Here is a 20,835-nt window from a genome sequence, read left to right as displayed (position 1 = left end):
TGATCGTTTCTATTTTGTAAAGACAAATAAAGCATCTAAAAACTAAATTCAGCTAAAAAAAATATGTACCACTAACTTTGTTTTTGCTCACTTTAAAGATCTGAGATCTTCTACCCCAGTATGAGAGCTCTGGCTCTGCAGTTGGGAAAAGAGTGTGAATATGAGGCGTTGATCTCCAGGAACCAGTCTCTGCTGCCCCCTCCTGGAGCTTCAGAGGTTGATGTGAGGACATGGCAAGTATGATCCTTCTTCAATTACATAACAAAACACAACACACCTAACATAATGTGCCTGATTTTTACTATTACTTATTTAAAAAAAAATCACACCCAGTGTGAACTGGGCGGTGTGGTCATCACAGTGGTCATCATAGTGATGGAAGCTCACTTTAAAAAAAATGGATTTTTGGAAGTGCATAATCCTATTTATAGGTTATTAATGTCATCATGTGTCTCGCTAGCCAATCACAGTGCTGAATAGAGTCAGCCAATCACAGTACAGGAAAGTGGGCCAAGTGGGCCAATCACAGTGCAGGAAACTAATACTAATGAGGTGTCCCAACCCCACTATAGGGGCGGCTACACCACCCAATAATAATATAAGATGGAATAAGACAATAAATAATAAGATGGTATAGCACACATTAAAGCACAAGAGACACTTTAGAACCATGATTCCCAACTCTGGTCATCGGGACCACTTGTGGTCCTGCTGGCTGTCCTTCCTATCTGGTCCAACTAGTCCCTGGTTAGACAACTAGAATAACAAGGATACAAAGTGAATGCAGTTAAAGTCCTCGTAGGGTCTAAAACCAGCAGTACCAATGGTCCTGAGAAGCGAGGTTGGTTCCAGTAGTACAACAGTGGCCCTGAACAACGGGGTTGGGACAAGCATTACCAGTAGTGCAGAGGACCGGGTTTGGGAACCACTGCTAATTGAGCTCCTTTGTTTCAGCTGCACAGACTGCTGGAGTGCACTGAGTGTGACATGATCAGAACTGTACAGAAGAGAATCAACAGAGAGCTCACCTTGGTGATCTCAGAGCGAACACGACAAGATACAGGCCTCCCTACAGGTACATCACAGTATGCGTATATAAATAAAAATGTACACAGTACTGCAATGGTGTAAAGTAACTAAGTACATTTACTCAGGTACTGTACTTAAGTAAAATGTTTAGGTATTTTTTACTTTACTGGAGTATTTCCAGTTTTCAGTATTGTACTTATACTCCACTACAATTATTTGAAAACATTAGTTACTAGTTACTTTGTAAATTATTATTACGAAACATACATTAACCACTTCAACCCTACAGTATGTGCATTTCGGCATTTGAAAATAGCCGATCTACAAGCTCACAATGCGTTGCGGTGCAACGCATTGTGAGCTTGTAGATCTGCTATTTTCAAAAGATTTTTATACAATTTTTACATTTGAAAACTTGTGAAATGGGACATTCTCCATAATGAGTACTTTCTACTTTTGATACTTTATGTACATTTTGATACCAATACTTTTGTACTTTTACTCAAATACATTTTGATTTCCGGACTTTAACTTGTAACAGTATTTCTACAGCATAGCTCCATATGGTCCATTGTTTCATATATGTTTTATATATATGAATATAAAAATATGAGAAGTACTACAACAAAACTACTGCTTTAGTGAAATAATCTAAACCTAAAGAGAAATGAAATAAAAATACTTTTAAAAGAAAGAATAAACTGAGCATAATTCAGTCTTCCCATCTATGGTCAGAGCTGTGGATCAAAGCTCCGCTGAAGCACACTCTGTCTCCTGAGCGACCGCAGGTTGTGGAGAGATTCATCCTTCAGCTGATGGAGAATGCTGAAGAGGTTGATGGGCAGGTAGGCAGACCTGTTGTCTGAGTCCAACAAACTTATGCAGTAGTGAGGTTGATGTCTATACCTCAAACTTTGTTGTACGGTTGTGTCGAAATGAGTCAAGTGGTGTAGCTCAATGAATTTTCAACCACAATTTAGTAGTAAAATGAACATAAAAACTGAATCCCCAGCTCTTCCTGGCTACATGTAGAAGTGTCCTTGAGCAAGACACCGACCCCTAACTACTCCCGATGAGCAGATTGGTGCCTTGGATAGTTTCCTCCGCGTTGGTGTGTGAATGTGTGATTTTGAAATACATCTTAAATGGCTTTTAAAGGAGTAGTTCTCCCCAAAAATTACTTATTTACACACTTTTTAAGATTTTTTTAGTTTTAGTTGTATTCCTGAGCCAATAATTTGATGACCGGGTCATCGGTCAGTAGGAGACTCAATAGGAGACTCTGAGTCACTCCACCAGTCATAAAAGTATTGGCTTAGGAATGCGACAAAAATAAAAAAGTCTCCATGAATTAAAAGTTTCCATGGGGTGTGTAATTGATAGAAAATAAGTAATGTTTTGGGTGAACTACTCCTTTAAGTTTGACCCTTCAAAGTTAGAAGTTATTACCCTAGAATTGCAATGAAAAAATGCAGTCCATACATACATTTACACTTACCTCTTGTCCCCATGCATTCACATAAGAAAGGAGGAATTAATTTGTCTTTTTATACTCTTTTCCTAGCTCCCAGCGTTGTGGTACAAAAAGCCTTTATGAAAAACAGGACATAAAATGCTGTCTGTTGATGATATGCAGTGGTAATAACAGGTGTTGATTCCAGGTGAGGGTCTCTGAGGCCCACCTACGTGGGTGTCTCACTGAGCTGGGCTGCTCAGTGATGGAACGAGAGTGTCGCAGCTTTCTGCTCTACTCGCAGTTCTATGAGCAAATCCTGCAGCAGCAGACACAGCTGCTGTACCAGAAAGAACAGGTAGCCTACATACACTACAGCGCTGCAGGCATTTTCAATGGATTATGAGTATGGTGACAGCACACTCTCCATCATAACTCGTTCCCTCTGGAACTCTCACCCTTTACATATTAGCAAATCTAGCTCATTCGTCTCACTCAGAGAAGCCCTAAAAACCCATTTTCCATCTGCAGTCTCCCTCCTTTTAGATACTAATGTCTTGTTTGGTTTCATTCTCTGTTTTTATGTATTAGGATTCAAGAGGGTTTATTTGTCCCTCATACAAGTACAATTAGCTAAATGTTGGTGTGGCGTGCTCTGTGTGTTTTAACAATAACAATATATAATAATAAGATAACAGCACTGGATATATAAATAAACTGTACAGATTTAAGAAAAGCCATGTAAGGTTTACTATTCTGTTTACAATTCATAGAATTATATGTTTTTCCTTAAAATATAGTGCAAGTAATTCAAATCAAATCTATCAAACTTTATTTAGCACATTTACAACCAACCAATTGAAATTGACTAAGTGCTGTACATAGAAGGCATGAACAGAACAACATAACAACATTTGCAACAACATAGTCTCAGGACATGCATAAATAGAAACATATGAACCAAAATAGAAGTCATAGACTCAGACAGGATTAAACGCTAGAGAAAAGAAATGAGTCTTGAGAAGATATTTAAAAAGCCAGATCGCCTGAGCACTTCTAATGGGAAGGGATAGGCTGTTCCAGAGCCTGGGGGCAGCAGCAGCAAAGGCACGGTCACCCCTGTTTTTTGGTCTAGTTTTTGGTACCTCCAGGAGCAACTTTTTATGTCAGCAGACCTCAGAGCCCTGACTGGCTGATGAAGTTCTACAAGTTCAGTGAGATATGGAGGAGCCAGCCCATATAAAGATTTAAAAACAAATAATAATAATTGGTCATGGATGTCATTAAGTGATCATCTGCTATCGAATACTATGAATATTTGTTACAAACTGTATTTACTCAGTATATTTATGTGGACATAGTTCTGTCCATTTTATGACCTTTTATTATGAATCATTTATTTGATTATGATTATTATCTTATCAATTACACCCTGTCATGCAAAATGTATCCTTTTCCCATTTTTATTTCATTCTCAGGATATAAAGAATCTTGATAGTGCCCAGTCACACACCCCTCAGAATGAGGTATGTAACATAAACATAATGACACTTACGACTGTCATACACAAAAACTAAAACATCAACATCTCAGTCTTAATTTATTCATTTGTAACTCATAGAATGTACAAATGTAACCAAATGGACTGGTAAGGGTTCATTTGGTTACATTTGTACACTGTCTGAGTTAAATGAATACTGGGTATTTAAGTGTATTTGCAATAAGGGGGGCGGGTTTAGCTGAGTGGGTAGAGAGGCCATCAGATCTATGCATCGTGAGGTCACTGTTTGACCCTCAGCTAACCCAGTCAAATGATCAAATTGTCTCTGAGCAAGACACTTAACCCTCGTAGGGTCTTCGTGTTTTAGTCACACCCAGAGCCTTCGGGTCACTTTGACCCGAAGGCTCTGGGTGAAAATTTTCATTTTCATTAAAATGAAAATTTCCATTTTCATATCACATGTTTAGTACAGTAAATAAGGCAAATAGAAGAAGTTTCATAGAGAACAAAAAATGTTTACATACTTTTAATTCATGTTGAAAATGTTAAACCGGGTCAAAAGGACCCGAGGACCCTACGAGGGTTAACACATTAACCCAGGTGTCCCTATTTTGGGCATGTCATTATATACGTAGGCAAACATTTAAAAAAATCTTCAATAAAAAAGTTTTTTTTTTCATGCAGAAAAAGTAATTTCCCTTCCCCCTGGGACGAGTAAACACATAATCCTGTGTTGTGTAGCCTATAACTGGGGTTGTGTGCTCAGGTAGCTGCACTCTGCCGTGGGATGATGTTGGAGATGTCTGCCCTCCAGGCCAGAGTCACTCAACTGGAGGAAGAGAACAACACTCTAGAAGAGCAGCTAAGTCTTAAATATAGGCAACAGTATGACGCTTGGGTCCGCCAGCTCCTCTCCACATGTATTCAACTGAAGGTTTGACATTTTACCTCATTTGAATGTTAGTTATTAACCACTTTCAACCTGGTTGTTTATCGTTGTTTATTGAATGGATCCCCATTAGCTGACGCCGAGGCGACAGCTAGTCTTCCTGGGGTCCATATAAGATGCATACAAAAATAAAACATGAAAAATACATAATTACATTGCATTACATTATACAAAAATTAAATACAACACAAGATTAAGATTCCGGTCATGTGGTCTGCTGCAACAAGTGTGTCTTTAACGCTATTTCGAAGGTTAATTTATTTTGTATAAGATGAATGTGAGATGGTAACAAATTCCAGAAGGATATAGCTCTATAAATAACTGTGTGTTTGAGGAGATTAGTTCTTGGGGCAGGAAGTGGTGTCCCTATTTTGGGCATGGCATAATGGCGTTATCTCTATTTTCTAAAATGTTCTTTATTTTCAAACTTCTTCAAACAATTTCGAAAATTTGGCCTAAGAGTGATACTAGAGGAAAGTATATAATGTGTATAATATTTGTATTAAAATATATGATGAATGAACAGTCCGGCCGATATAGTGCAGCCATCCCTAGAGTTAAAAATAATGTAGACGTTTTGTAAAAGGTTTGTGTCACCTCTAACACAGGCTAGGCTTGATGAATACCATCTACGAATGGAACAAGATGTCTGTCAGCTGGTGAGCAAAGTGAGGGGAGAAGGTGTGGACAGAATTATCAAGCTGAGAAAGAAGTACGGTTCTACCCAAGAAGATGACAGTCTTTCCCTCTTACTGATGGAGGTACAGCAGTGTTTCTCAAACGTTTTCAAGGACCCCACAATCCCTTACCGCTGTTTTCATGGAATTGAATCGTGTGGATCCCGAGATCCACATGATTCGGGAATGGTGTGTCTTCAATGTGGATCTCGGACTTCATGTGACCAGCTTTTGATGTCATCACTTATCTTTATAATAATAATATTTACCTACTTGCTCACACGGGGGAAATTTGGTTTCAGAGAGCAGCTATCAGCAGTTAGGAGTTAAGTGTCTTGCTCAAGGACACTTCGACCCCAGGCAGACTGCATTCAGCTATGGCCGCCCCTATGACTCCTAATTTGGGCAAGGTTTCAGCCAGATAACAGCCCCTTTGACTTCCATTATAAAATTATAGTGAAATATCTCAAAAAGTACTGAATATTGTGTGGATTTATTTTCTTATAATAACAATATTCCAAAGTTTTGGTGCTGATCGGTTTGTAGGATAAGCTCTACACACACACACACACACACACACACACACACACACACACACACACACACAAATACAATGCCACATGCAGTCTCGTAAATCATGTTTTGAGTTGAGCGTTCGGCACAACTGCCAATCAAAGTGACTGTACTGGCCAATCACAGTGCATCTTTTCCGTAACTTGGCAAAACACATAACAACATAACATCTGTTTAGCAGTCTACGGCGGCTCGTGTGGGACAACCAAGGCATGGATGTGTGTGTAATGACAACTAATCACAGATTGATGAAAAACATATCACTTTTGACCGCAACAAATTGCTTAAGTAGCAATATGCTTATGGGCTCCACTCTATGCTATGAGGGCTGCTGAGGAAACTGGACGACAGGGGAAATTCTGCAAATAGACCCCATTACCAGTCATTTGGGATCAATATAAGTAGGAAAATGAGCCTATATGTTATTTAGTCCGGACTTTTCCTTTAAAAACTTTCACTTAATCCAGCAAAAAAAAAATTGCACATTATTTTTGTCTGAGTGCACAGTAAAAATATATGATAAAATAATTGTATGATTAATTAACCTTGAGGATTTTACTATGATTCTAATTAATCACTCACATTCCTTTAATTTTTCTATACCCTTTAGAAAGATGATCTCCATGAGTTTAAGATGGAGAACAGTCAGCTAAGCAGCCTGCTGTGTAAAGTGAAGGCCCTGGGCCACTGGAGGCAGGTGCTTCACCAGGGAAAACTACACAGACAACTCCTCCAGAGCCAGCAGGTATGATGAGAACAGAAAACCAAAACCAAAACAACATTTGTGAACTTGGTTGGGGTATTTACATCTGTAAATAAATGTTTGTGTTTTTTTTCGTGATTGAATGCCCTAGGCCTACTTCATCATTCTAAAAGCTCAAAACATGGCGCAAAGCAAGTTTTTGAGCTTGTAGATCTGCTACTTTTGCTATTTTTGAGGTTTCCAACAGAGACGATATGTTTTTATGTCATTATGACATTTTCTGTTGTATATATTCTCTACCATCTCTACCATTTTAAAGAAAAGATGCATTAGTTTTCCTAAAAACCCTAAAGAAACAAAATCCTAGAAATTCTTCTGTAACACTGTATTAGCTTTGTGTTTGGTATTCTATGTTATCCTACTGGCTTTAATTGTTTTTTATTGACTGGTATGACTGACACTATGGTTTCTAAATCACTTTTACTCTTTTTTTCAATTACCGGTATATTTAGTCATTATCTCAATTCCCAATTTCCCTTGTAATTCTTTTGTTTTGTCTAGAGAGAGGTCATCTGTCGCAGGGAGGCCCTCAAAGTGAAGATGATGTCAGAGGAGGAAGTGGTCATACTCCAGGAAGAACTGGATGCCACCAAGCAGGCCCTGGATCATTGTCAGACAGAGTACAGCCGCACCAGGATGAATCTCGGCAGAAAGGTACACTGGGTTGTCATACAGATTCACCAGCTGTCACAAAGGAAGAGCTGCTGAGACATTAGTATAAATCAGCAGCGAAAGTGAGCCAAATGGACCTCTGGATCTTAGTGTGTGGTGGAGGAAAGTTCTAGTTGATTTTGAAATTTGAAATTACTGTGGACCTTCTGTACTTGTATTTACCACCTGTTATTGAGTGTTTTTGGCTTTACATGTGATTTATACACAGTAAAATCCTCAGTATTAATTTATCCATTTGTAACTCACAGTGTACAAATGTAACCAAACGGACCTTTAAAGGTAGGGTAAGTGATTTGCTTTGGTTAAAATAAGTGTTAAATAGCTCTATATTCTGATTGCTATGGAGTGTTTGTTCAGTAAAAGGAGTCTCCCATGTCTCTCCAGCTCTTTATTAAACAGAAAATGCATTTTCAGTACTCTCTCCTGATTGGCTTAAATTGTGTCACCTACCTGAAAATGTACTATATTCTGTTTACTAAAGAGTTGGAGAGACCCCTGTGACCGAACAAACGCTCTGTAGCAATGATTACTATCAGAATATAGTACTTTAACCTTTTAACCAAAAAAAAACTTCACAAAATATCACTTACCTTTAAGTATACATTTGCACACCGTCTGAGTTAAATGAACACTAAGGATTTTACAGTGTAGTAGTAGTATAGGCTACTTAATTAATTAATTCCTTCTGGATCCCATGTCACTATCTTGGCTTAATTAACATGTGTACTAATTAACATGTGTACTAATTAAGCACAACATGTCTGCAGACAGAGGCGCTCCACGCTGCCAGGCTTCAGTCTGCTCAGGAGGCCCGGAGCAGGCAGGAGATGGAGTGCCACCATGGGCACAGCCTGGAGCAGATGAGGGGAGACATGGAGGACAGGGAGAGACGGCTCAGGGAGCTTCGGCAGCAACTGGACAGAGACGGCAGGGGCAGCCAGCTGCAGAGACAGCGCAGTGCCAAGGACATCCAACAGGTTCATGATGAAGGCTCTTGTTACCTGAATACATGCATATCGTCTCTGTTGGGCGGAAACCTTATGGGTCTAAAACTGTTACTTTCCAGGAAATGGGGGAAAAAAATAACCTGTATTCCAGTGGATCCATTATTTTGTCACACATTCTTTTCATTAGTTTAATATTTATTCCCGACATTCCCGAGACAACTAACCACTGTCACCATCAAAATATATCTGCGATCTATAATCGACAAGCTTGCAATGCGTTACATCACAACGCATTGTAAGCTTGTAGATCGGATATTTTCGCTACTTATGTGTGACACTGTTGTATGACAAAGTAGAGAATTAATTTACAAAAAAAAAACATTTAAACAAAAACATAAAACTGGAGATACAAGATTTCTGCCTGACTGCAACTCACAAAAGACACTGTGAGATCCTGAGTGTTAGTTTTTCAGTTGGTCCGAGTTTTTTTTTGTGCAGAATGGGAACATGATAAGTTTTCAGTTTAATATTGTACTTTTTAAGTCATATTTGTCACTTCAATCTAGATGAAAAACCAGCTTCATAAGGAACGCAGCCTCAAACAAGGGGCGTATCAACAGGTGGACAAGCTACAGAACCAGATGAATGACCATGAGTCCACTCTCTCCAGGTGCACCTCCACACCAGGTAAGCGCCAATGTAGAATACTCACTTACCATATGCTTGGCGTCATGCAAAAACCTTTTATCTCCAATTTTCCTTTTTACATAAATGAAAGCCTTCATTCTTCTCTACAGTATGTACTGGTATTTTCTTATGACTCTCTGATTAATAGTCTCTGATTAGTAGTATTAATAATAATATATGGGTCAATGACGTGCAGCTTATTTTTTGTTTTAATGGTTTAGCTACATTTAAAAGGGACAAAATTAGAAAATAAACATTGAATAAACTTGCATACTACTGTATATTGTTTTTGAGGACCTAGTCTAACATTTCTGGTTTTATTGAATATTGAATGTTTGGAGGAATGATGGAAAGAATGTCAATTGGTGTAACCGAAAATCTTTGAACCCAGGCGTGTAGTGCTACTTTTAGAAGTGGGGGAGCGCATTTATACCGCTTGTTTTCCTCTACACCACAAAAATAGCCGATCTAGTTCCCAGTTTGTTTTCGTCTTTCTTTCTTTTGCAAAACACACCTTTTTGCAACTGCTCCTACCGATTTTATCCAAACCTGGCATTTTGTGCTAAGTATGGTCTCATATTGGCTGTTGTATTTGTTTCAGGTCTTGCAAGGACCAGTCAGCAGTATGGCAATCAAACTAGAGACTCCAGTTTAGTGGACTTTGGAGCAAAACACGGTCACCTGAAGAGCCGTTGTGACACAAAGCTAGAAAGACCCAAAGTAGTGAGTATACTTTAGTGTGGTAGTGTGGTTACATTTACTATATGAATATGTATAACAGTAAAACTAAACACTCCTTGAATATGAATGGGGAAATACAGTACTTACTGTGCTTGGGGAGTCACAATTCTACTTTCTGTACCGTTTTCTTTTTCAGGATCCATCTTGTCTGAGGGCTCTGACTGCTGAGACACTGCTTCCAGAGCTCTTCAAATTATGACATACTATACACTTCAACAGCTGAGGCTCGCCCATAAGTAAAGCACTACTTGCGACATGCTAAATGGCATTGCCAAGTTATGACGTTTGGTTTCTTACTCTTATGGGCCATGAATGGTGTCGTCTTTGCAAGCCTTTTATACCTGCACTTCCTTTGGAACAATAAATTGCATTCACTAGACTACAAGAAGTTGATCAAGTTATGTTTTACATTATGTATAACTAAGATATTCAGTGTCCAGCCATCTATTAGAGTACCAATATAAACCTCAGAATATTTCACAGATTTTATTTGTAAAATACATTTTAGTACATTTATCATGTTTTTTAAACACTATGCAACAGCATTTATTCTCAATCTCTTTTTGTTTTCATTAAAATAATCAAATCCTGGAAAACAGTTCCTCCTTGATTTGATTTTAGGGCTCAACAAGGCCTATTGCATTGCAATTGTATATTTAAATATCACAACAGCAAGGCAATACGTTTATGGGTTTCTTATGATCATGTTATTCTTCAGTCGTAACCACTGAAAAGGTCCAGTTTATGCACAATGTTAATGTTACTCTGCATGTCCTGCATTAGAGTTGTAAGACCATTAACTTTCAATGGTATTTTCTGTGGAAACACTGTATCAAATTGTGATTGGGAAATACTTGGACCCTGCTGAAACTGGGCCCAACACATGGGACGCAACATTTCAGTGGTAGTACACATGTGATAGGACAGCATTGCATTCAGCAAACATGCAATGGGATGGTTCCATTTATATAGCACCAATATCAGCTGGGAAAACAAGACAAGCTGTATCCAAGCTCCAAGGATCACTGCCGAGTGGCATGAGCTCAGACCTCCGCACGGAGGGAGGCCAATGGAAGAGGAAATTCCCTTCGGGGATCACTCAGTAAAATACAGTCGGTAAAACCACTCTTTGGTATAAAAATAAAATATACAGTATATATGGTGGTGGATAGTGGATGTAGATTCCACGTTTCAGTCTGTATAACAGATAGATCAAATCAGTCATCACAAACCAGTCCCTTCCATAAACCCATGTCCTCCTGAGACTCAGGCATTCAGACAGCGCGAGTCCCCTCGAGACTAAGTTATGCTACATCACATGGCCTGTTCTTTTTGACGAGCAACCGACTGTGACAAAACATCAATTAAGACGTCAGGCACGAACCAAGATAGACTGTCTGTGCTCGTAAACCAGCTCGTGAAACCCAGATCTCCTGAAGCAGGCCGGTGGTGCAGAGGTAGAAGTTGGTGCCTAAACCAGCTAGAAATCCTGTCTATGCTCCCTTAACCCATTAAGACCGGGAAAGCCTCTGTCATTTTAGATTTTATCCACCATTATTTTATACTTTGACTATTAAAAAATAGCAGATATTCAAGCTCACAGCGCGGTATGAGCTTGTAGATCTGCTATTCTTGAAAAAATTATGAAAATGTGTGCAAATCTTTGAATTTATATATTTTAAAGCGAACATTTGTAACTCAAATCTTTGCTTCTTGGGGGTCCCTGGAACTAAATATTTTGAGATGGTGGTTCCGCAGCCAAATACATATCATTTTGGGGGTCCTTGACATAACAATGTTTGAGCACCACTGATATAGCAACAAGTGTTTCAGAGAACAAAAAAGAACATTTTGTAGAATCGGCCTCGGGTCTTAATGGGATGAAGTCAGCTCTCCTGAGGCAGGCTGGTGGTGTAGAGGTAGGAGACAGTGCCTGCCTGGATCTGAAATGTCTGGCCTTGGATGTGGTGGTTGGAGATCTGCTCGTTGGTCTGGCTGATGGAGATGGGCTGGGTGCTCTGGCTATTTATGTGAATGGCCTGCACATGCTGACCCCTGGCCACCTGTCCCTGTAATGGCCCAGGCTCCTGGGAGATCGCCACCTGCTGGATGGGCTGGTGCATCATCTATTAACATGGTGATAAAAAATGGTTAAAAGCTAATTGAAAAGTGAAATAAGATCAAGAAATTAAGCCAAACCTTAAGTGACTTCGCTTAACTGACACAATCTAAGGGAAAATAGTATATGATTTATTTAATGGTTACCGTAACTTGCTCCATAAAGGGATTAGTAGAAATCTAATTCATTATTCAGCCTTTTATCATTAATTTCCTAAAATGAACTCATCATTAAAACTCAGTCACCAGTGCATTGTAGTTTTACCCTGTATGGAGTAAATATTGAATATTTAATCTGCGTGCGTGCGTGCATGCATATTGTTGCATGCCCACTTGTACCTGCTGTAGCGGCCTCTGTGCTATCTGCAGTGGCTGTGGGGGGCCGTGGTGTGCTTGTAGGCGATCCATGGTCTCTTTGCTCAGAGTGATGACCTGCATCGGTTCAGACTGACCACCGTGGCCCAATTGACTCTCCAACACACTAATGGTCTGGATCTGAGCCTGGGTTTGGTCTAGCACTCCTCCCTGGGAGACGAGAGCCACGTTCTGCACATGTGCAGACGGCTGAGTCATAAGCGTGAGCCTGGAGTGGGTTTGATCTGCCGGCTCGCTCTCCGCGGTGATGATGCTAATCTGCTGCTCCTGCCCAGGGACGAAGTCCATGTTACCCACGTCTCCTGTCACGACCAGCTGGATCTCCTGCTCGGAGCTGGATGGTAGCTGGTACTGCTGGAGCTGCAAGATGTTGCGCACCTCCTCATTCCCCATGGCTGCTCCCGTCTCTGGGCCATCCTCTGCGGAGACTCGCTCCTTGTTGTGCGATTTGGTGTGAGTTTTCAGATTGTCCAGACGAGTAAACGTAAGGCTGCAGAAGGAACAGGTGAAAGGCTTTTTCCCCGAGTGGGAGGCAACGTGTCGTCTTCTCGCGCTGGGGTCTGAGAAGGACTTGTCGCAGATGCTGCAGTCATACGGCTTCTCACCTCTTTAACAAAGAATTAGAATTAAATGTACTTTAAAGTCATTTGGAGTTAAGTTGCAGTCCTGTCTATTGGAAGAAAGTCAGTCAAAGATAAAGCATTGTGAAAATTCACAATGCTTTCACAAAACTCATTGCTTAAGTATTTATGCCTATCACCCATGCCATATAAATACATTGATCTCTCACCTATGAATTCTGATGTGCGTCTGCAGTGTGCTCTTTGCTGTAAAACACTTGCCACAGATCTCACAAGTAAAAGGCTTCTCACCTGTAACAATAACAGCAACATCAAAATCAACCTCATTAACTGGCATACTCATGATCATCTTGCACTGATAAGGGCTGACTCAAGAAAACCACAGATTGGTTTAAATTTTGTTTGTATTTTTACCTGTGTGTCTTCTCAGATGCTTTTTCAGCTGGGCTGTGTCCATAAACTTGTGATGACAGAGAGCACATTCTGGCAAAGATTTACCTTGAAAGAACAGAGGATTAGACCAACACTATACAGTATAATATAACCAATAGCAAGTGGACACATTCCTTAGTGTTTGTAAAGTGATTCTTACCCGTATGAAGCCTATAATGACTTTTAAGTTGCCTCTTCTGAGTGAAGGTCTTTCCACATTTATCACAGCTGAAGGATTTCTGTTCTAAAAGACAGGGATAAGAAGACGATAAATTAAGATACCTTTAATGCAGTGGGATCCTTGTCTTTTTAGTCATTATGAAGTATGGTTTTATTTGTTTTACGTGACAATGAAAACATTTTTGTAATAATAAATTATGTATTTAATTGGTAACCCGACGTCCCTATTTTGCGCTTGTCATTATAGGTGAAAACCTTCCCGAAATCTCAAAACCTGTTGTGACCTTGTAGAGCTCACAACAGGGATAGGGATATTTTCCCTATTTAAAAAAAATTGGCTTAACCACTTTAAACCCATGCAGCATTGTGGGGAAAACATTGCTGAAACCAGCTATCTACTGTACACATAGATCTGCTATTTTCTGCAAAGATTAGACCTCTGAGGTACCCCGGTCAACCAAGTATGGGGTTTAAGTGGTTATGTGATAGTAGTGTAGTATGCATGCATGAATACAGTAGTTTGTCATGAGGTAGTACCTGCATGGAGGTTCATATGCTCAAGCAAGGAGTGCTTGGTGGAGAGGGCTTTGGAACAGACAGTGCAGATGAACGGCTTCTCTCCTGTGTGCATACGCTGGTGAACCAGTAGAGTGTGCTTCTGGGTGAACCCCTTCCCACAAGCAAGGCACCTGAAAGGTTTCTCTCCTTGGGAAGGGAAAACCATTTTGAAGTACTATTAGGCACAGTGGGTTATGTGTCGGTATGGCTGACAGTCTGAACGATAAGGAAATCAGGTATAATTCAAGTAAAATATATGATGTAATAGTTGTCAACTTGACTGTATAATTCTGTTGACAGGATTGGCGACAGTATAGCTGACCTGAAGCAGTCTGGGTTAAAGGCGCAGTAAGTGATATATGTGTTCAAATAAGTGTTAAATAGCTCTATATTCTGATTGCAATCTTAACCATAGCTATCAGGAGAGAGAACTCATACAGGATAACATTTTTAAACTGGAAGTGATGACGAATAGAATAAGCAGACAAAATTGGAACTGGAACACTGTACAATTGAAGTGGGTACTCTCCTGATTGGCTGATAATTGCAATCCTCCAGAAAATGTATTTATTAAAGAGCTGGAGAGACCCCAGTTATTAAACAAACATTCTATAACAATGATTACTATCAGAATATAGAGATTTAAATTTGTAACCAAAATATATCACTTGCACTACCTTTAAATACAAACTAAGGCTTTCTGACATTGTTAGTGGGGTATATAATAATAATAATAATTTGGTCCCCACGCCTTGGGGTGTCTTTTGCCACTGTACTGTATATTTGCACCTACATGCAATTTGTCCTCTGCATTTTACCCATCCTAGGAGCAGTGAGCAGCCATTGGTGTGAAGCGCTCGAGGATAAGTGTCTTGCTCAGTTTGACACATTGCTTACGGCTGGACTCCTTCCCAACTGGGACCCCTGGGACTGCAGGTTTTCTAACCTACAAGGAAGTTAACTGTATTCACCTGGCGTCACGGGTGGAATTACAAGGATGCCAGGTCAATACAATGGAATTCCTGATGGGATATAAAAACAGCTGTACTTGGGGTTTCAGAGTACCAGAGTCAAGGCTATATAAATAAGGAAAGGCCATGAATGTCACTTTCTTGGACCGAATTACAGTTGGAAAATGTGATGCCCTGGGAGGCAATTTTCACGATTACAGCTCATACTGCCCAGTGCCCAGGCAGAAACTCTCTGCTATGAGCTTAAGTGCTCTTCAGTTACCTCAATAAAATGATAGTGTACTGTGCACATAAAAAAACAAGAGATCAGAAAACAATGTGTGATATGTCTCTTTATTTTCCTGAGCCAGTTATCTGACAAATGTCACAATAGAAATATTGTTTATTCATACGCTTGTATATCCAGCTCTCATTGGCTGCGGGTACATGGACCATCATGTATTCATTCAGAATGAATTCATTCCGAATGAACTCATTCCGAATAGAGGAATCTGATCCACTCACCTGTTTACATGGGACCTGAATAAAAGTATTCCTCGTTTACATGACCAAAGCATTCATTCGGAATATAACTTTTGACATGCGCAAAGTGGTTCCCTCCTACGCCCGGGCATGGACCAGGGGCCACTACCCGGAGCAGAGCTTCCCCTGGTGGGCATGGGAGGAGGCAATAGCCCCCTTGTGCCTCCGCGGCGGAGGTCTGTCGGTCGTAGACAGGCCGGTAAGCAACGCACCGACTCCTGGCCAGGCAGCGTTGTATGCGGTACAAGCCTGTGTTCCTTTGTTATCGCCTTTTTAATGCAAAAGTAGCAGATCTACAAGTTCAGACCAGTTTCTTTTTTTGTATTGGTACCAGACACGTAGGCTAGCCTATACTATTTGTCTCATGTAGGTATGATGACGTCATCGCGCATTCGCACATGGTCATTATAATAATAAATAATAATACATAAACACCGGACTGCTCATGGTCATTATAATAATAAATGGAGAGAGAGAGTCTATGAAACAAGGCACGCTCATTTATGGCAAAAGTACAAAAGTATTGGCATCAAAATATACGAAAGTATAAGCTACTCATTATACCGAGTGTCACGTTTTTTCTTGTATTATTATGAAAAAGCTTTGAAAACCCTCTTACTGCGCCGAGTAGCGCGCGGTGCGCACACGGAGAATGCGGAGTCTGTCGCCCTAAAACACAATCGCCCCGGGTCAAAATCCAGCGACCATGGAGCGGCCGTGGACGGCCCGCTCAAAAGGTGCGTGGGGCGTGGTGTTTTGGGACGACCGTTCCGACTGCCCATGTAGTGAATTGATAAAGTAAAACTCATCTGTTTTCGCTGCAGCTGCGCCCTAATAATATTGTTTTCATTTATTTTTGTTCACGTATGCTATTAAAACAATGCAGCTATTGCAGTATTGGGCCTTAACATGTGATTAAAAATGTATACGTATTTGGCCCCTCATATATAAAATAAATGTAAAATCTGATTTAAAATTGAAACTTGCAGCTGATCAATGCGTTTCTGCGTTTACGTGTGGACAGGGATTTAAAAAAAAAATCTTTGTCATGTGGCCAGGGATTCTTTTTAAAAACTGAGGCCTAAAATACCCGTTTAGAAAAAGATCCATATAAGTGTAGCCTAGGCCAGCAATCCTCGGAGCGTCCGTTCTCCTGGACAAGTCTGGGCTTAACCATTACTGGCTTATTAAATGACGCTATAGAATAGAATCATTCATTTTATCCCGCAGGAGCAACCGTGGCCGAATTAGAGATTTGATAGGTCATTTTTGGACAATTCTGACAGCACTACTAAGCACGGACATGCGCAAAGGAATGCATGTATTCCAAACAGAGAGGAGTGTTTGGAATAAAGTGTTTACATGGTCAATTCCGATTGGTATATCCCGATTCAAACGGTCTATACCACCCCTCCTAACCCGAATGAAAATCCATTCGGGTCAGACTGGAATGGAATATTCTATTCCAATTGAGGTGTTTACATGAGCATTTCTATTCTGAATGAATTCATCCATTCATTCATTCCGAATAGAAGTGTATTCATTCCGAATGAAACTGTCCATGTACCCGCAGCCAATGACTATCTGTAGACTATGTCTATGGCAAATGCCATGGTGTAGAATGTGTCATTACCTTCTTTACATAGCCTTGACCAGTGTAAGGAAGCACTCCTCTAGTTAACCGGGTCTCAATATGGGATCCGGGGACCCCAGGGGTCATTAAGGGCGATCCAGGGGGTCCGCAGCTAAATTATTAATAGCTAGGAACCAAATGTACCCTTACAGGTAAATAATTCAGAGACTCAACAAATGGAACCAGATGGACCCGTAAGGGTCGTATGAAATGAGGGTCTGTGGCCTAATGGAAATCAAACTAGGAGGCCGTGAAATTAAAAAGGTTGAGAATCACTGCTCTAGGTTACTGCCAACCTCAAAGAAAGAAGACCTACCTGTATGAGTTCTTTGGTGTATCTTCAAAAAGAGGTGGTTTTTGAACACTTTCCCACAGTCCTCACATCGTGCTTCTGTGTCAGGGTATTTCCTCCTTCTGCCTCTCTTCCCAGGCTCCCTGTTTCCCACTGAGTCATTGTCCACCCTGTAGCCCTTATATTTCATTGGTGGCCTGATTTTGCGTCTACTCTGTCGGGAACGTTCAGCCCTTGGGTCATAATCTGTGTCGTCTGAGTCTTTATGCAGTGACTCAGTCAGGTATGCGTCTGCGGCGTCACAGTTCAGGGTGGAATTATCACCAATATGCTCGTCTTCTGAAATCTCATGATGAGCACCTCCATCATCTTCAGCCTCGACTTCAATTTCTTTACTCGATATCTCATCACGCCTCTCCTCTGTCACTGTCACGATCACATTTTTCCTTGGGCGCCCTCGCTTGCGCTTTGGCAGGTTTGAGAACTCTGCACTGACCTCTGCGGGAGTTGCTGTGGTGCCGAGCTCACCGAGGGCCTTGACAAGGTCACTGACCTCCAGAAGACGGGCCATGGCCATGAGCTGCTCAGTGGCACTCTCCTCCACAGACACCTGGGCGCGGTAGATGAACTCCAACACCACAGCAAAGTAATTGGATGCCATGCCATCAAGCCTGTAGGTAGACTGGCTTATCTGGTCCTCTGCAGTGAACATTAGGGAGAAGTAGTCACTGCTTGCAGCCAGCAGGGCCTTGTGTGCCTTGAAGTGCACCTCCTCTACAATCAGCGTTATGTCACACAGCAGGTCTCTCTTTCTCAGCCTGTCAAATTTACTCAGGATGCTGTCCTTGTGTGCTTCTGAGCGAAGGGCCATGCGTGAACCAACGGATGCTGGCGTTGGCGCTGTCATTTTCTACAGTTCCGTTTGGTTTCAGTATCACCTGGAGCTATAGGGAAGAATTCTGTAAGACAGTGGTTTTCAAAGTGGGATCCGGGGACCCCCAGGAGTCCTTAAGGAGGTTCCAGGCAGAGGGTCCCCAGCAAAATCAGTTGATAGCATCAAAATCAGTTTAACCACTTTGACCCTATTTTATAGTTTCATTATTCAAAAAGCTAGATAAATCTTGAGCAAATTCGTTCTACTGCTATGCCACCAAAACATCAAAAAGTGTAACTCCTTACCCTCTTTCAAAACTGCCATGAAAGAGCATGTCTGCAATTAATAACTGGTCCTAATAATATAAAGACCTCTAAGCTTAATACCAGAAATGACCCCCCCCCCCCCCCCCAACTGTTTACTGTTTATATATATATATATATATATACGCTTATTGCTCCTAGTGTGATTATGTCTTGTTTATTATTGTTTATTATTGTAGGCTATGTCTGTCCTGATTAATTGAATACACAGCACCACAATGAAAACAAGCCACTACTTGGCTTTTTGTGTTATCCTTTTAACAATCATTGTAAAATCGTACCTGTGTACTATTTGCAAACTGTTAATAAAGTATCCAATCAATCAATCAAAATCAGCTATTTTCTAAACATTTTTGAAAGATCTGGAACCTTGTCATTTCTCTTATGGGGGTCCCACTCCCTGGCACATAATCTTTTCAGATGAGGGTCCGTGGTCCAATATTGAATACATAACACATTAATTTGAGAACCACTGCTGTAAGATTAGAGAAAGGTGCACTGCACACATACAGTAGCTACACATGAGGAATTAAAGGAGCATACACCTCCTGTACTACTGATGGGAATATATGCAAATGTTTTGTTTGTTTTGTAACTTCTTGAACATTTCTCCTGACTAATCAATGAATCATAGTTGTTCGCAGAAAAGCTTCCAGGATTCACAACTTCAATAGAATATGGATTTATGCAACCGATTTATCATCATTTCTGTAATGTTGCGCCAACAGTGGTCGAAAAAGTACTACATTTTTTAACTTAAAGTATCAATACTTTGCAATGTAGAAATACTCTGTTAAAGTAAAAATTTACTTCAGTAAAAATACAAAAGTATCGGTATCAAAATGTACTTAAAGTACCAAAAGTAGAAAGTACTCATTATGCAGAATGTCCCATTTCACAAGTTTTAAAAAGTATACATTGTATAAAAATATTTTGAAAATAGCAGATCTACAAGCTCATGCATTGTGAGCTTGTAGATCGGCTATTTTCAAATGGCCGAAAATAATGTACATAGCGCTGAAGAGGTTAATGTATGTTTTGTAATAATCAAAACTTAAAGTAACTAGTTAACTCAAGTTTTCAAATAATTGTCGTGGAGTAAAAAGTACAATATTTGCCTCTGAGATGTAGTGGAGTAGAAGTAAAGTGGGGGGGGGGGGTGTAATACTCAAGTAAAGTAAAAATGCCTCAAAATTGTACTTAAGTACAGTACTTGAGTAAATATACTTAGTTACTTTACACCACTGAGTAACAGTGGGTTAGCAATCTGTTAGCTACATTGTCTCCAACAATGCCCGCTGTGCTACTGCTACTTGGGAGAAAACTCTAGAAGTAGGCCACGTTTAAAAGCGACTAAAAAACGGCATTAAATATACAAAATAATATGAATCTGTTGTGTGACGGACGGTGTCCCCAAATTTAACTGAGTGAAATTGGTAATATCGAGCTTTAAGGACCTTACCTTCTATTTTTATCCACTATGGAGGACGCGTGAACGGGACTGTCGCGAGAGGTTATGGCGGAAGTACACGAGCTTCAGCTGATCTACACATACCCAGCATTAGCTCCATAAAGAACCTCTCACTCCGCTATACAGCTCCGAGATGAGGTTCTATGTCGTTCTCATCCATAATCGGTGGAACGTCCGCCAAGGCTCCGCTGTTTACCCTTTTGTATACATCGTATCCCAAAACTAATGGTAGAGTTTAAACTACACGGATGTTTAAGGTTTAGTTCGGAGCATAATATTTTAGGTCCGGAGCGAAACTACCCGTTTAAATCGCTTATTTAGTCAGCCTGTGGCCATGTTTCCCATTCAACCCGGAAAACCCCCATACGTCCGCTGCCAGTACTGCTCCCGGTTTGGCTACAATGGGAAACATGGCCACAGGCTGACTAAATAAGCGTTTTATACGGGTAGTTTCGCTCCGGACCTAAAATATTATGCTCCGAACCAAACCTTAAACATCCGTGTGGTTTGGAA

General features: G+C 40.5%; 2 protein-coding genes across 3 annotated transcripts in view; one reads left to right on the top strand and one right to left on the bottom strand.

The window, feature by feature from the left end:
* The window catches only part of LOC308074763 (uncharacterized protein), a 28,036-nt gene extending 17,781 nt beyond the window's left edge, over window positions 1-10,255 (top strand). Inside the window, exons 33-45 of the mRNA XM_080414272.1 lie at window positions 99-237; window positions 955-1,075; window positions 1,765-1,874; window positions 2,691-2,840; window positions 3,961-4,008; window positions 4,750-4,917; window positions 5,541-5,693; window positions 6,793-6,927; window positions 7,447-7,599; window positions 8,385-8,594; window positions 9,131-9,251; window positions 9,853-9,974; window positions 10,129-10,255. Coding sequence (XP_080270398.1) covers window positions 99-237; window positions 955-1,075; window positions 1,765-1,874; window positions 2,691-2,840; window positions 3,961-4,008; window positions 4,750-4,917; window positions 5,541-5,693; window positions 6,793-6,927; window positions 7,447-7,599; window positions 8,385-8,594; window positions 9,131-9,251; window positions 9,853-9,974; window positions 10,129-10,191 — 1,693 coding nt within the window. The 3' untranslated portion in view covers window positions 10,192-10,255. The remainder of the gene's footprint in view (window positions 1-98; window positions 238-954; window positions 1,076-1,764; window positions 1,875-2,690; window positions 2,841-3,960; window positions 4,009-4,749; window positions 4,918-5,540; window positions 5,694-6,792; window positions 6,928-7,446; window positions 7,600-8,384; window positions 8,595-9,130; window positions 9,252-9,852; window positions 9,975-10,128) is intronic.
* A 1,603-nt stretch (window positions 10,256-11,858) lies between these two features.
* Window positions 11,859-20,343, bottom strand: zbtb24 (zinc finger and BTB domain containing 24). 2 transcript variants are annotated; one of them, XM_080414830.1, is made up of 8 exons: window positions 20,314-20,343; window positions 17,679-18,592; window positions 14,216-14,383; window positions 13,659-13,742; window positions 13,481-13,564; window positions 13,276-13,357; window positions 12,450-13,092; window positions 11,859-12,118 (listed from the first exon to the last, which is right to left on the bottom strand). In XM_080414830.1, the coding sequence occupies exons 2-8, from the start codon at window positions 18,559-18,561 to the stop codon at window positions 11,879-11,881; spliced, it is 2,184 nt and encodes a 727-aa protein (XP_080270956.1). In that variant the 5' UTR covers window positions 18,562-18,592; window positions 20,314-20,343; the 3' UTR covers window positions 11,859-11,878. The 2 variants fall into 2 exon arrangements, with proteins under 2 accessions (XP_080270956.1, XP_080270955.1); XM_080414829.1 differs by having other exon boundaries at window positions 17,679-18,598; window positions 20,314-20,340.
* Window positions 20,344-20,835: the final 492 nt, after the last annotated feature.

Source organism: Gymnoscopelus braueri (genome assembly GCF_963280865.1).
Source record: "Gymnoscopelus braueri genome assembly, chromosome: 19".
NCBI lineage: Eukaryota > Metazoa > Chordata > Actinopteri > Myctophiformes > Myctophidae > Gymnoscopelus > Gymnoscopelus braueri.
The sequence above is the reverse complement of the archived record's forward strand: the minus strand, read 5'-3'. Positions and strand labels throughout refer to the sequence as shown.

Bases quoted from the DNA above. Each gene is read 5' to 3' on its own strand.
- zbtb24 (XM_080414830.1), bottom strand. From the start codon at position 18,561: ATGACAGCGCCAACGCCAGCATCCGTTGGTTCACGCATGGCCCTTCGC. The intron at 13,358-13,480 runs GTAAAAATACAA...TTATTGTTACAG, and splicing joins GCATCTGAGAAGACACACAG to GTGAGAAGCCTTTTACTTGT. The intron at 13,093-13,275 runs GTGAGAGATCAA...TCTTTGTTAAAG, and splicing joins ACGCACATCAGAATTCATAG to AGGTGAGAAGCCGTATGACT.